Here is a 14998-nt window from a genome sequence, read left to right as displayed (position 1 = left end):
AAAAAACCAAAATGGCTTCTTGGAACCAGTTTTATGGTAGCCTGGCTCTTTGGGCTAGGGGGATAATGTGTGAATCTGTTCAGTGCTGCAACATTGTAGGGTTTTCATGCTCAGGTTAGTTTTGTCGGTTTGCAGGGGGTGGGAGGTAGGACGGGCTGTAATACCTCATTTTTTCTTCTCTCTCTCTCGCTCTCTCGTGACGGCCACAAAATAGTTGTGCAGCTTCGTACCTCCTCTGCACTGTGTCCTGATTCCCTACTAGTAGCTGTTCTCCGTTGAGTTGGTCGCTTGGTTTTTCTCCTTCCTTTCCGAGTAATTGATCTGTGCACCCTCCGATTGCATTGGTTTGGAATTTGGGCTTTCTTTCAAAAAATAAATAAATGTGGAGGCTTTCCATACCCTCCCACTCCATCTTTTATTATTGCAGTAGAAGCTGAAATATATTTTGGCAACCTCTTTCCCCCCCATTTTATTTTAAGGCTGTAATAAGCATTAGCTAATAAATACTGCTTTTATTTACTCCCGTGGTGTCGGTCCAACAATTGGGTGTGGGTTTTAATTCTTTTCTAAGCGGTACGGTTGAGCCACATGGCAGCATTTTTGTCTCTCAAGTGCTGTCTCTTCAAAGCCAGGTTGCCTTTCCTCACAAGGGACTAGACGATTATTGTTTTTTGTCCAGTCTAGGTTTTTAAAGCTGGCCAAACCAGACAGATCCTCCCCAGCCAGGCTGGATCTCGAAGAGGGGATCGGCAAGACAAGCGTAGGGGTGGTAAGAATAATATTTAGGAGATGCATTATTCCAATATTCATTGCAAAATCTTGGGCAGTTTGATATTTTCACTTTTTAAAATGTTACAGGTAATCCTCGACTTACGACCACAATCGAGGTCAAAAATTTCTGTCAAGTGAGACATTTGTTAAGTGAGTTTTGCCCAATTTTATGGCTTTTCTTAACCCGGTTGGTTAAGTGAATCTGGCTTCCCCTTTAACTGCTTGTCATGAGGTCGCAAAAGGTGCTCACAGGACTGGGGTTCGTTCCGAATTCTAAAATCATATTTTACTGTGAATGAGTCCCAACTATGGTTATAAGTCAAGAGAGATGCCAGTATAACTCTGAAATGTCACTACATGAATGGTTGTATGTCGAGGACTACTTGCATATTAACACATCTTAGACCTGGGACTTAGTCCGGTCTTTGGCTTCCAAATATCAGAGAGGCATGACTACAATTTTCATCAATTATTCATTTATTTGGTTGATTTTTTTTTTTTAAATCTGAAAATCCCACTTCCAGCCCAAAGGCAAAAAAAACAAAAACAAAAAACCCAATTAAAGATGTCTAATAAACTTGCAATAATTTCCGATTCCTCGCTTTCCCCATCTTAGCAAATTTCACCATCCAGGGTTCTTCTCCCTTGGTCCAATTTCTGGAGCAAAACTGGTTCTTGGCTCTGAACGGTAAGGGACTGTCGCTCCGGCGTTATTCTGGAATATTGAAAAACAAGCGGAAATCGCAAGCAACGCTTTAAGTTGGATGGACTTCGATTCGGAGAGCCAGTTTGGTCTAACGGCTAAGGCACCATGCTAGAAAGCAGGAGACCATGAGTTCTAATCCTGCCTTGGGCTTGAAAGCTGGCTGGGTGACTTTGGGCCAATCACCCGGAGATTGTGAGTTTTAGTCCCACCTTAGGCATGAAAGCCAAGTGGTTGACGGGGGCCAGCTATGTTGTCCTAGCCCAACCCACCTCACAGGGTGGTGGTGGTTGGGAAAATAGGAGGAAGAAGCTGTGTTGGACGTGTTCGCTGAGTTATCCATAAAAATAATAAAGTGGGATACAAATAAGACATTAAATAACTCCCAGAATTCTCCAACCAGGGATTCTGGGAGTTGAAGTCCAAGTGGTCAAGATTAAGAAACCCTGGTCTCTCCCCATTCCTGGTCTAGCGTCTACTACCCCATTGCACCAGCCTGGCTGAGCGGGCAGAACAGGCCAGAATCAGCCAGTGAGCTTCTGTGGCTCATAGGAGGACTCGAACCTGGACCCCAGTCAAACACCTTCCCCCACCGAGCCCTATCAGCGTTATCACACTCGCTTTTCCGAGCGTGCAAGAAACTCACCTCCCTTCCACTTCATCTATAGTATCAGGAAGCGGCACGTTGAGGGTCTCGGGCAGGAAGACGGCGGCAATGCCAGAGAGGATGGGGGCCGTCCCGTAGATGAGCGACGGAAGATAGGAGCAATGTTCACCCGTCATTTTGATCATGGGCGCCACAATGCCACCCACGCGGGCCAGGGTGCTCCCGAGCCCCATCCCGGTTTGTCTGCAACGGCAAGAAAACCGCCTTTAAAGGACACAAAACCACGAACCGATGAAAGGAGAAATGAATGCCTGAATTCCACTCCTAGCCTGCCTTTTAGGAATGGCGTGTTTTGATCTTGGCTTGCTGTGGGTCTTCCCCTTCTGACTGTCCCAGCATCCCCACGGTTACGTGATCAAAGTTCAGGTACGTGTAGTCCTCGACTTAACCAGAGTTGAGCTCAAATGTTACCTTAAGCAAGACGTTGGTTAAGTTTTGCCCCATTTAATGACCTTTCTTGTCACGTTAACGGAATCACTGCAGTTGTAAAATTAATAACGTGGTTGTGAAGTGAATGTGGCTTCCCCATTGACGTTGCTTGCTAGAAGGTCGCAAAAGGGGATCACGTGACCCCAGGTCATAAGTATGAAGCAGTTGCTAAGCACCTGAATTTTGATCACGTGATTAGGTGCTGCAAAGGTGGTAACTCTGAAAAATGGTCGTAAGTCTCATTTGCAGTGCTGTTGTAACTGAGCGGTCATTAAAAGAAGTGTTGTAAGTCAAGGACTACTACGAACCAGCATGTTATTTATGATGTGTATCATGTCTTGTGATTGTCATTTGAGACTCCCAGGCGGCTTCCAACAACCAAAATCAGCGGGGCAACCCAAATTCACTTAACAACTGCATGATTTACTTTACAGTGGTGGCAAAACAAGGTCATTAAATCAGGCACAACTCCCTTAACTGTCCCGCTGAGCGATGGAAATTCTGGTCCCGACTCCGGTTACAAGTCAAGAACTATCTGTTCTCGTTCCTGGGTCTGGATTCAAATCTCACCTCCTGCCTCAAATTCACATTTTAGAGATTCCTTTTGCTAATTTCCCACTCCTGGTTCTGCACCAGGTGTGTAATAACGTGACCCAAAGAGGATCATTCGACTGTTTGGATCAAGCAACAGCAAGACATCGAAGTGTTGGTGGGGGAAAAAAAAAAACCCTGTTACGAAGTCTTGAAAACCAGACAAGGGTTCAAGCGCCTCGGAGGCATTGGGGCCACATACCTGATCACTGTGGGGTACAGTTCTCCAGTGTACAGGTACAGACAGTTGAAAGAAGATGCGAGACACCCCTTGCCAAGCACGGCCAAAAACGTCCTCAGTGTCCGTAAATCTTCAGTAAAGGGTGAAGAACGGCAGGGGAGGAAAAACAACGGCGGTGAAAACTGGAATGTTCGGACAATCCGTGCTAAAACGAATTCTCTATTGTCAAAATTCATGGGATCCTTTCCTTCCGTTGGAAGGTAGGAGCCACAATAAATCTTTAGGACAGTCATGTCCAACCTTGGCAACTTTCAGATTGGGGGGGGGGGGACTACAACTCCCAGAATTCCCCACCCAGCTAAGACTTGAGAACTTCGATTCCCAGAATTCCCAATAGCTATGCTGGCTGGGGAATTCTGGGGGTTGAAGTCCACGGGCCTTAAAGTTGCCAAAATTCGATAATCTGATTCAAGATAAGCCTTAAATCTAAATTTAACAAAATATCCACCTTGTTGAAGGTGCCTTTTTTTTTAATTTTAGCTTTTGCTAATGCCAGCCAGGTTTTGCAAAAGGGGGCGGAGCTTTAGTGGTTGCCATCTTGACTTACAAGTGCTGTTGTCACTTTGGTCACTACACGAATGGTTGTAAGTCAAGGACTACCAGTACATAAAATGCTTTATAATTGCACTGCTTATACCTGGAAATTCCAGTTCCGCTTTCTGCCATAACCCGAGAACTATCCCTATTCTTTGTTTTTGAGTTGGTGGCATTCAAGTCACATTAATTTTGGGCAGAGTGAGCTAAAGATGGCTTCCCGCGGCACCTGCAACAACTTCAGATGGTTCACCTGAGGGCACCAAGATATTGACCAGAATGGCCAGCCCGGCCAAAATGACGGACGAAGCTTGCGTGGTCCTCCTTCCGATGTAACTCATGCCGATGGCCGAGCCCAGCTTGGCAGGGATATCAATGGTACCAAAGGCCACCTGGATGAGGTAGATGCTGAAGCCGAAATGCTGGAGGTCCATCGCCAGGCCGTAGTAAGCAAAACTGGTTGCAAACCTAAAACCGGGGAAGGAATAGGTCCTCTGGGTCTGCCTGAATCTTGCAGAGGTTGACACTCAACTTTCTAGTCCACATGGTGGCTCTGAGAATGAGATTGTTAGGGAAGGGAGGGTGCCCACGGAAACATACTGTCAGGGTTCCAACAGAAGCCCTAATCAAATCATGAGCCTCGAGCCAAACTTCAAAAGAAATCCAATTATTTATTAGGAGCAACATGTTGGCAGTAATCCTAATGAAGACAGCTTTGCCACAGGTAATTTATGGTGCAACTATGCCCTGTTTCCCCCTTTCCCCCTGGGTGTGTCATAAATCACATTCTCCAACTGGAGCATCTTCATGGCCGGTGTGTCATCAATCACGTTCTCCAACTGAGGACTTTCGTGGGCTCTAGACACCATGCGCCTGCAACTGGATTGGAAACCTGGGAGACGCCTTGGTGAGGTGTGTATGGAATATACTTCTGGGTTGTTTTTTTCTTTTTGATTTCCTTGCTGCTCCTTCAGGGTTCCCCCCGCCCCACCCCACGGCAACTCAAAAGGAGGCCAGTAATGCTTTACGAGTTGACACGTACCACACGCTGGAAATGCAGCAGGAGATCCGGCGTACCGTGGGCGTCCGGGCCAAGGAGGCGAAGGTGTAGGATGACTGGGCCAAAGTCATTTCCTTCTGCATGCTGGATTTCAAGACCTAACACCCAACAACAAAGGGGACAAACGAGTGCCACAAGCGGAGACTCTCTCAAGTTTTGGAGTGTTTTCTCGCAAGGTTCTATCTCATTTGGCCCAACGGAACTGGCATTTTTGGATTTCGTTGGCAGGACCAGCCCCTGTTATCCCCTCCCACAAGGACCTTGGCTCTGGGACCAGATCCGCCAGGAGGAGTTTAGCTGGGATTCTCAAATCGGTGTCAACCCTTGTAGATCCCACCAAAGAGGAATCTTTTGGCTTTCAAAACTGAGGGATCGACTTCAGTAAACAGGCCACTCAGACTAAACCAAGAGTTTTCCAACCTTGGCAACTTTTTAAGACCTGTGGACTTCAACTCCCAGAATTCCCCAGCCAGCATCCCTAAAGATCTTGCTCTCCAAGCAACCATGAGGTCTAGAAACTTGGGTGTCGACAGGGTGGCAGATCCTGAGACTAATTATTCCCTGGTTTTAGGTTTGCAGCCGTTTTTGCTTACTACAACGTGGCCACGAACCCCCAGCATTTTGGGGGATTCTGGGAGTTGAAGTCCACAGGTCTTAAAGTCACCAAGGTTGGGCACCCCTGAACTCAACCGTCATCCCCCAACCTGGTTTCTTTCAAACCGAAGATCAGAAACCTCCCATTTCTAAAAGACTCCGTTCCCACCATCAAATCTGACGAACAAGAGCATCAACCCCACTAACCTCCATTTGATTTTGATCTACCCTTCGTACCTCGGTGCTGAGTTTCTCTCCTTCATCTTTCTTCCCGTTCAGCTGAGCCACTTTCTTCAACACGTCGACCGCCTGGTCTGCCTTGCCGGACAGCACCAGCCACCGGGCCGATTCTGCAAACCACCTGGGTGGAAAAGACCAATCAGGTGACTTCGGAAAGACTAACCTCTTCCACCAGAAACAGCACTCTTAAACTAGATCAGGGGTTCTCAAACCCCGGGCTGTGGCCCAAGCGCACATGTGTTGCCAGCATGCCATGCCTGTGGCCCAGTTCCCCTCTTCCCCTCCACCCCCTGGCTGGGCCACCAAGTCACAAAGTTGGGGACCCCCTGAACCATCCATTCAAAAATGGCACAGAACCAGGAGTGGAAAATGAGCAAAATCAATCTCCAAAATGTGAATTTGAGGCAGGGGATGAGATCTGAACCCAGGACCAGGAATAAGAAGCTATACGGGTAGTTCTCAAAACCGCTCAAAATGGCCACAGAACTGAAAAATGTGATCGGTGACCGTTTTTCACACTTAACGACCACTGCAGCATCCCCATTATCACAGGATCAAAATCCAGGCACTTGGCCACGGATTCCTATTTATGACGGTTGCCGCGGCCCATGATCCCCTTTTCCAACCTTCGGACAAGCCAAGTCAACGGGGAAGCCAGATTCGCTGTACAACCGTGTTGCTAACTTAAGAACCGCAGCGATTCACTTCGCCATCAGGTTTTTAGGAAAGGCCTCCGCGAAGATGCTCCCTGCTCACCACGAGTATATGAAGAAAATGAAGAACGGCATGGAGGCCGTGAATTGCAGCTGGCGCCAATCGGGAAGCGCATAAGCCAGACCAGGAAGGATGATTTGGCCAAAGGTGGCGGAATAACCCACCAGGGTGCCAGCAATGGTACGGATGTTGGTGGGCACCCATTCCAGGACTAATGCAAAGGAAGAAGAAAGCATGGGCATTAATCTTGTTAGCTTTACACCAGGGGTGTCCAACCTTGGCAACTTTAAGCCCGGAGGACTTCAACTCCCAGAATTCCCCAGAGGGGGATCAGGAATTCTGGGAGTTGAAGTCCTCCAGGCTTCTGGGAGTTGACCATGCCGGTGGAGAATTGGGAGTTGCCACCCTGCAAGGTTAGACACCCCAAATGCTTTACAGTTGATCCATGGTTTCTCAAGCATGGTAATTTTAAGAGGGTGGACTTCAACTCCCAGAATTACCCTAACCAGCTAGCAGGCTTCTGGGAGTTGACCATGCATACAGGTGGAGGAATTCTGGGAGTTGGAAATCCACCCCTCTTAAAGCAGGGCTCTCCAACCTTGGCAACTTTTAAGCCTGGAGGACTTCAACTCCCAGAATTCCTGAGCTAACATGACTGGAGGAGGAGGAATTCTGGGAGTTGAAGTCCTGCAGGCTTAAAAGTTGCCAAGGTTGGGGAGACCCCTGTCTTAAAGCATGCTGGCTGGGGGATTCTGGGAGTTGAAGTCCTTTTGAAGGTGCCTGCTTTACCCATCGCAACTGATTTCCATCTTAACTTCCAATCCAATGCTCCTCTCCTCCAACATTAAACCTCTTCTCTGTTCAGACAGTAGCAAGCAATAATACGTTGCTCCATATCATGGGGGTGGAAAAGACTTTTGAAAAGTTATTTCTGAATAACGCAAAGTGGCCAGGGAGTGTTCAACAGCACCACATGGCCTCCTTTTCCCCAACTTCAATTGGCAATGCAAGATGCCATAAGGTTCTGCTTGCATCGTTTTCCTCCCTGTGTCCGAGGGGCCGTGATGTTTCTCTCCCGCTCCCCTCCAATTATTCCTGCATTCTCCGCAAATCATATGACCTGTTTCTTCCCAGTGGGCCTTAATCGAATTAAGGCTCAGGTATGGCAAACCGCAGAGATAAATATTTGGACAGGTCTGCAGCACGCTGAGGACAAAACATTGCTCAGAGAGTCAGGAATGCACAAAAGTGCAAGGCTGCAAAATAACCTCGCTAAATAAAATTTGCTCCCAACAGCAGTCTTGTCAGGCCCAAATCCAACTGGTGGGGCTTTGCAACATCCAGATTTCTTGCACTGGGGGAAAAAAGCTACCCTGTCAGTTCTGAGAATCAAGAACCGGCTGAATGGAGTAGAAAGTGTGTTTAGACTTGCACTGAAATATCACTTCCCTCACTTTACACACACAAAAGGGAGGATTTAGGGCAGTGCTGCTCTCAACCTTGGCAACTATGAGGCATGTGGACTTCCAGCTCCCAGAATTCCACAGTCAGCATGCTTTGAGATCTGTGGACTTCAACTCCCAGCATGCCAGTTGGGAAATTCTGGGAAAATCTGTTTTAAAAGTTAACGTTAAGATACGTGGACTTCAACTCCCAGAATTTCCCAGCCAGCACTCTGGGGAGTTGAAATCTACACATTTCAAAACTTGCTGGCTGGGGAATTCTGGGAGTTGAAGTCCCATGTATGGCTGGCTGGGAAATTCTGGGAACTGGAATCCACCCATCTTAAAAAAAGTGATTGAGAAGCCATAGTTTAAAGAACCGGCTGCAAAGTGGAAGCTTTAAAAGTGGCCTTTAAAACTCTGGAATCCTGTAAATATTTTGTTTTTCCCATCCCTCCCACCTCTCCTCCCCCCTTGAGCTGGTTTTGTTTAACATGTTTAACAAAGATGGAAGGGGCCCTGTAGGTCATCTAGTCCAACCCCCCCCAAGTTTGACCAACTTCCTCCCGTCTTACCTAAAGACATGCAGTTGAGGACAATGCCAGAGAGCGCCATGCCAACCAGGAACCGGAAGGCACAGTAGGCTGCGTAGTTGGGGGCAAAAGCCGTGCACACCCCCGAGACAGCCAGCTGGAGGTAGGACCACGTTATGATCGCTTTGCGGCCGAACCTGCGGCACAGAATTCTGCATCAATCCATGGGAACAATTCTCCATTCTTCAGAGGTTACAGTCATAAATAAGTATATTGATATTATTAGCAGGATTCGTAGCCCTCGGCTGACCACCATTTGTTGAGCGACCATTCAAAGTTAGGATGGCACCGAAAAAAGTGACTTGGGACCTGGTCCTCGCACTTATGACCGTTGTGGCATCCCACAATGTGGTCTTATGATCAAGGCACTGGGCACAATGGGTGTGTGTTTACGATGGTTGCAGTGGCCCAGAGTAACATGGTCACCATTTCTGACCCTCCCAGTAAGCTTCCAACAAGCTACGGCCATGGGGGAAGCCTGAATTTGCTTAACAACCCTGTGATTCGCTTTAATAACTGCAGGGGTTTGCTTAACAAGTGTGGCGGAAAAGCTCATGAAGTTGGGAATGGCTCAGTTAAATAACCACCTTTATTATCGGTGGAAATTCTTGTCCCAATCATGTTAGTCAAGGTCTACCTATACATCCCCTGCCCTTTGTCCAACACAATGAGGATTAGTTTCTTAATTAGAACCTGGAAAGTAGGCCTCCCTTTCCTTTTTTTTCTTTTTTCCTTTCTCTTTTCCTTTCCTTTCCTTTTCTTCTTTCCCTTTTCTCTTTTCCCTTTCTCTTTGTCTTCTTTTTCCCTTTCCCTTTCCCTTACTCCTTCTCTCTCTTTTTTTTGGAGAGGCCACAGGGAGAGGGCTGAGGGGGAAGACTTCCACAAACTTAGAGAGGCAGGATTGGTGGTAGAAGTGGGATATTAATCCATCCCTGTTGCATCCCCCAGTTTCCAGCTATGTTCACCCCAAAGCATGGCTCTGCTTGTGAACACCCACCTGTCTGCTAAGCTCCCGAGTATAAGAGCACCAGCAAGAACTCCTCCCATGTAAATGGACTGGGCCATCTGTCTCCGTGTCTTCCGGTTGCAAACCAGGTCCCACTGGTGGAAGGGAAAAAAGTTAGAGGAGGCTAGAGAGACGGGGGCCCAGAAATGCCTGCGAGAATGCTTCATTTCCTTAGACTCCCAATCACACAACACAGCAGACCCAGAGTCAAAAATCTCCCTTTAGCCACCAAATCTCCCTTGAGTGTTTCTTTGGGCAAGTTTCTCCCTCTCTCCTCCCAACCTCCCTCGCAGGGTTGTTGTTCCAGGGAAAACTGGAAGGAGGGAACTCTTGAGCTCAAGGCAGGATATCAATCGGGGGGGTCTCCAAATTTGGCGACTTGTGGACTTCCACCCCCAGAATTCCCCAGCCAGCTCTGTGGTCATTCTAGATCTGAGGTCTCCAAACTTGTGGACTTCAACTCCCAGAGTCCTTCGGCCTGTTGTAAGTCAAGGACTACGTGTAATTCATTCAGGGCTGAATCTAAGCCCTTTCTGGATTAATCGGTGGAGTCTCTCTCTTCTCTTCTAACCTCATTCCAGGAACTCTGGAAGTCCCCAAGTCTTAAAAGTCACCAAGGTTTTGGAGACCCCCTGATCTAGCACACCAATAAAATCAAGATCGCCTCAGGGGCATTAACTTGTGTGAATGACCGATGTCTTTGATTTGCAGGCAGCCCACGGTCACTTTGGAAAGAGAGACACAGGGGCGTCACATAAATTTAATAAATATATTTCAAACTGGTGTTTTTCCAACAATTGCATGTATCCAAAGTAGAAACCATAGGGGGAAGAACGGCTACAAAAAGATAAAACTTATTTAAACAGTAAGAAGGGGGGGGCAACAAAGATCAGAAGGTAGGAGCGGGAAAACTTCATTGAACAGAATAACAGAAGGGACCTCAGAGGTCATCTAGTCTAACCCCTTACTCAGGCAGCAAACCCTATGCCATTTCAGACAAATGGTTGTCCAGTTTCTTCTTAAAAGCCAGCTATGTTGGAGCAGCCACAAGTTCTGGAGGCAAATCATTCCAGGGCTGAATATTTTATTCAGGGTTAAATCTAAACCTCATCTGGATTAGCTGGTGGAATCTCTCCTCTTCCTCCTTCACATGACCTTCTAACCTCACTCCTTGCATCCTAGTTAACTATGTTAGATGAACTCTACTCCATCTTATTTAGCTGAGGCTGAATGCCTATTAAAAACAGGCTCATTAATATTTTTTTGTAAAAAAAGAACAGGATAGGTAGGTAATACCATTGCTCCCTAGTCAATTGGAGCGATTAGGGGAAAAATTGCATAAAGTCCCTGATTCTTAAAATAAATAAATAGATTCATCTATACATGACAAGATAATTTCAGCTGGAAGTTTTTAAGAAGTGATTGGATGGCCCCTTGTCCAGAATGGTACAGAATCTCTTGCTGGAGCCGGGGTTTTCAACTCTTTCATTCTTTGTTCTGTATACTTAGCACGGAGAAAAAAAATAAGGACATTTCTGCCAGAATCTTGCTTTTTCCAGTCCTAGTCTCAACATGTTGATTTTCTCTTTCCCTGCCCCCACCCCCACAAAAATTGAGGTCACCTCCACCTGTGGAAGCTTCCTTTGCATCCATGGGGGGGTGGGAAACATTTTGGAGACCCCTGGCAACCCATCAACTCTTAAAAGAAGGTTCAAAAAAGCAAACTTATTTTCAAGAATGTAATCTGTCCCCTTCCAAAATTTAGCTACCCACCAAGATGTGTCGCATGGCTGATAGCTCAACGCTTTGGAGCCTGGCTTTTTGCAGGGGTTCAAAATTGGACTTACATAAGCCTTAGCAGAATCCAGATCCAGTCGCCATTCCCTCCCCCTCCCCCCCCTCCACCTCTGCCCTCTCACCTCCATAATGATGGTGTTAGTGAAGATGCTTCGGTCATAAACCCATCCGTCCTTGCACGGTTCGGTCGCAGTGCCTGTGCCGTTGCCCCCAACTTCGGCGCTGGCATTCAGCGGAGGCCACTCAGTGGCCACAAAGCGGAGGCATTTCTCGGGTTGCCCGCTGGCATCTTTGGGAATTCCCCAGAGATCTTCCTCACCAGTTGGCATTTGAGTCCAGTTGGTAGGGGCATCAGTGCCGTTGTACGCTAGCCTGACCCGGCAATGGTGATCGGGTATCCCGGCTGAGAAATTCTGGAGCAGGTTATGGCTGGCTGTTAATAAAATCGGGGTCACCAACAAAGTGACTTGGAGGATCTGGAAGCGGCCCATGCCGCCGATCTGATCCAGGAGCTCAGCGAATGTCATGGCGGAAACGGAGCCTTTTGGAAAGCCAGAATGAGGATTTCCAGTTAGGAATTCACCGGCGTTCCGGGCCAGATTCTCTGGAAATCATGCCAGCCCCATCCAGCCTTTCTCTGGCACTGGAGAAAAAAGCAACAACAACAACAACTTTCCTCTTCTGAATTCAGGCTCAGCATCTTGAAAAAGTTATTCCCAGGCTCGCTTGGCGGCCAGTGAAAACATTGCTGGAGGGGACCAGGCGGGCGGAGGGATTAAAAGCACACCGAGGCCATGGTGGCGACCTGGGGTTGCAAAGTTGGAGCCGGGCACCCCCGGCCAAGGCGGACTTCGTCCTTCCTCTCTTAAAAACCATCTGTGGTGGTGGGAGGTTTTTGAGGATGCTTCGGTGTGAACTGTGATCTTGGGGGTGCTTGCAAAAGATTGTTGCAGGGGGCCCCTGTTTTCTCTCCTGGGGTGGGATTACGCAAGACCTAATCGCTGGGTTCAAGGTCCCAAGGTTTTTGGAAGGATTAGCCGGGGAGGCAAGGAACGGAGCGGAAAATACAGCCATTCATGAAAATGGGAGCAGGACGTGGCGTGTGTGTGTGTGTGTGTGTGTGTGTGTGTGTGTGTGTATGGGGGGGGATAAATATTAGGCAGGAGGGGTGTGAGAACAGAATGAAAAGCTGGCAAGGCTGCCTTGGCTAAGAGAAATGTGATTCCCCCCCCTTTTTTTTGTGGGACTTGTCCTGAATTCACACACTTCCTCGCAAAGAAGGAATCCAAGCAGTTGTCAACAAGCGATGAAGAAGAAAGACAATTTCTTTTCATTAAATTATTTCTCCTGCTCAATGATTCTTGACTCTTGACGAATGTATCTTTTCTTTTATGTACACTGAGAGCATTTGCACCAAGACAAATTCCTGGTGTGTCCAATCACACTTGGCCAATAAAGAATTCTCTTCTCTTCTCTTCTCTTCTCTTCTCTTCTCTTCTCTTCTCTTCTCTTCTCTTCTCTCTCTCCTCTCCTCTCCTCTCCTCTCCTCCTCTCCTCTCCTCTCCTCTCCTCTCCTCTCTCTATTCCTTATTCTAGTCTATTCTTTATTCTAGTTTATTCTAGTCTATTCTTTATTCTAGTTTATTCTAGTCTATTCTTTATTCTAGTTTATTCTATTCTATTCTTATTCTATTCCATATTTTCTATTCTATTCTATTCTATTCCATATTTTCTATTCTATTCTATTCTATTCTATTCCTTAGTCTATTCTATTCTATTCCTTATTCTATTCTATTCTATTCTATTATATTATATTCTATTCAGTGGAGGAGGGGACTATTAAAACTGCAAAAAAAAAAAATTGGGCTGGTTCTAGGGATGGGGTAAAGGGGAAGGAAACTCCCCTTCAGCCCCTGAAAGGAAACAGAGATTTTCAAAATTAGATTTTGGTCGTTAGATATTACAGCTCTTTTTTTTTTGGTGGAGGGGGGGCTGTTTTTTAAGCTGGCTCTTCTTGCTCAAACTGGTTTCTGTAGTTAGTGAACAATTAACAAGTTGCGTGGACAGACAGCCCTGAGTTATCCTGGTTAAACAATTTCCTAAGAAGGCATCATCGGATTCCCCCCCCCCCCCAAGCTTATCTGCCTGATAGGGGCTACAAAGATAATATGCGATATTCTTTATTTGTTGTTGTTTCTTGGGGAAGAGATAGGGTGGGATGGCTGGATTTCACAGCTGTTGGATCAACTCTCCAAGCCAGGAAGTGTTCTGAATCAAATTGGCAAGGCAAGGTCAGTCCTTGAATTGAAGGCAGTTCAATAGAGCCAGTTTGAGGATTTTTTTCCTTGTTGTTGTTGTTATGTGCAACACACACACACACACGCTAACTAGATGGCCAAGAGAAACCAGCAATTAAAATCAGTTTTTGTCTCCTTTGCGGAGCCCTGAATGGGCTGCCTTGAGAACTAAAGTCGAACAAAAGGGAACAATTTCCTGGCAGCAATTACAACAATGAATCAGTGGAACTGCTTACCACCAGAAGTTGTGGGTGATTCATCACTGGAGGTTTTTAAGAAGAGAGTGGACAGCCGTTTGTCTGAAATGGGAGAGGGTCTCCTGCTGAAGCAGGGGGGGTGTACTGGATGACCTCCAAGGTCCCTTCCAACTGTGTTGTTCTGTTAAACCTTTCTTTTTTTTTTGCTGAAAAACTTTAGCTGCATCAGCCGATGAATAAAGCTTCAAGGAAGTTTCATGCTTTGCAAAAAAAATAATCCACTTTTTATTTTCCCCATCATGGCTGGCTGGGGAATTCTGGGAGTTAAAGTCCATATAACTCAAAAGTTGCCAACTTTCAATACATCTCTAGCCTTTTCCCTACCGGCCACAGAGAAAGAAATAGGTGTGATTTGTTGCTTGCAGCCATGTTCTCTCTCCTTGCCACGCCTTGCCACTGAGTCCTACAATGGCTAGACTGACACCTTCTCTCGACATCTTGTTCCCTCCAAGATCGTTTTCTTGGAGGACTGAGTAGAAGAAATGGGGCATTTCTGTTTTTTGGTGTTTCCATGACATGGATGGAAACTGAAGCTCTTTGGAATTAGCCGTCGGGATCAATTACAGTAATGCTTTTTTTAATGGGTTGGACTAGAAGACCTCTGAGGTCCCTTCCAATGCTGTTATTTTGATTTTTCTGTTGAGGAAGAGTAGTTTAAAAGTCTAGTAGATTAAAAGACTGGGATATCTATTTGCAAATCAGAATAACCCAACACATTAACCTCCCCCTTTTTCCACTGACCTCGCTAAATATGGCATGGCAACTCAGTCCTTTATAATTAGTTTATTAGATAATAGGAACAGCTAATTGTTCCTTTTCTAATAGGCCTAGTAAAATTGAATGTAACATATTTGCACACATGGAGTCTTTTCCCCGAGATATCCCTCGATTTGGGTTTTTATTGCAAAGGCTGGCCCATTATTCAGCCTTGCAGATTGTGAACTTTGCACAGGTTGCTATATTTCGGTTAGATAACTACTTCCCAAGTTTTAACTGCCTTTCTTTCTTTCCCCAAAAGTTTTGCTCTGATTTATCTTTCCAAAGGAAACTTGTAAAAAGACT

At 46.4% G+C, this 14998-nt stretch overlaps 1 protein-coding gene across 1 annotated transcript; it reads right to left on the bottom strand.

Annotated features, from left to right (window-relative positions):
* Window positions 1-1230: 1230 nt before the first annotated feature.
* Window positions 1231-12265, bottom strand: LOC113427718 (solute carrier family 22 member 6-A-like). The gene is made up of 10 exons (XM_026690243.2): window positions 11505-12265; window positions 9577-9680; window positions 8562-8716; window positions 6587-6755; window positions 5828-5951; window positions 4979-5094; window positions 4190-4404; window positions 3364-3472; window positions 2121-2324; window positions 1231-1486 (listed from the first exon to the last, which is right to left on the bottom strand). The coding sequence occupies exons 1-10, from the start codon at window positions 11907-11909 to the stop codon at window positions 1384-1386; spliced, it is 1704 nt and encodes a 567-aa protein (XP_026546028.1). The 5' UTR covers window positions 11910-12265; the 3' UTR covers window positions 1231-1383.
* Window positions 12266-14998: the final 2733 nt, after the last annotated feature.

The sequence above is a fragment of the Notechis scutatus genome, chromosome 14 (genome assembly GCF_049901735.1).
Source record: "Notechis scutatus isolate UNSWTSFEM ecotype Mainland chromosome 14, rNotScu1.2, whole genome shotgun sequence".
Taxonomy (NCBI): Eukaryota; Metazoa; Chordata; class Lepidosauria; order Squamata; family Elapidae; genus Notechis; species Notechis scutatus.
Note: the sequence above shows the minus strand (reverse complement) of the source record. Positions and strands in the feature narration are given on the sequence as shown.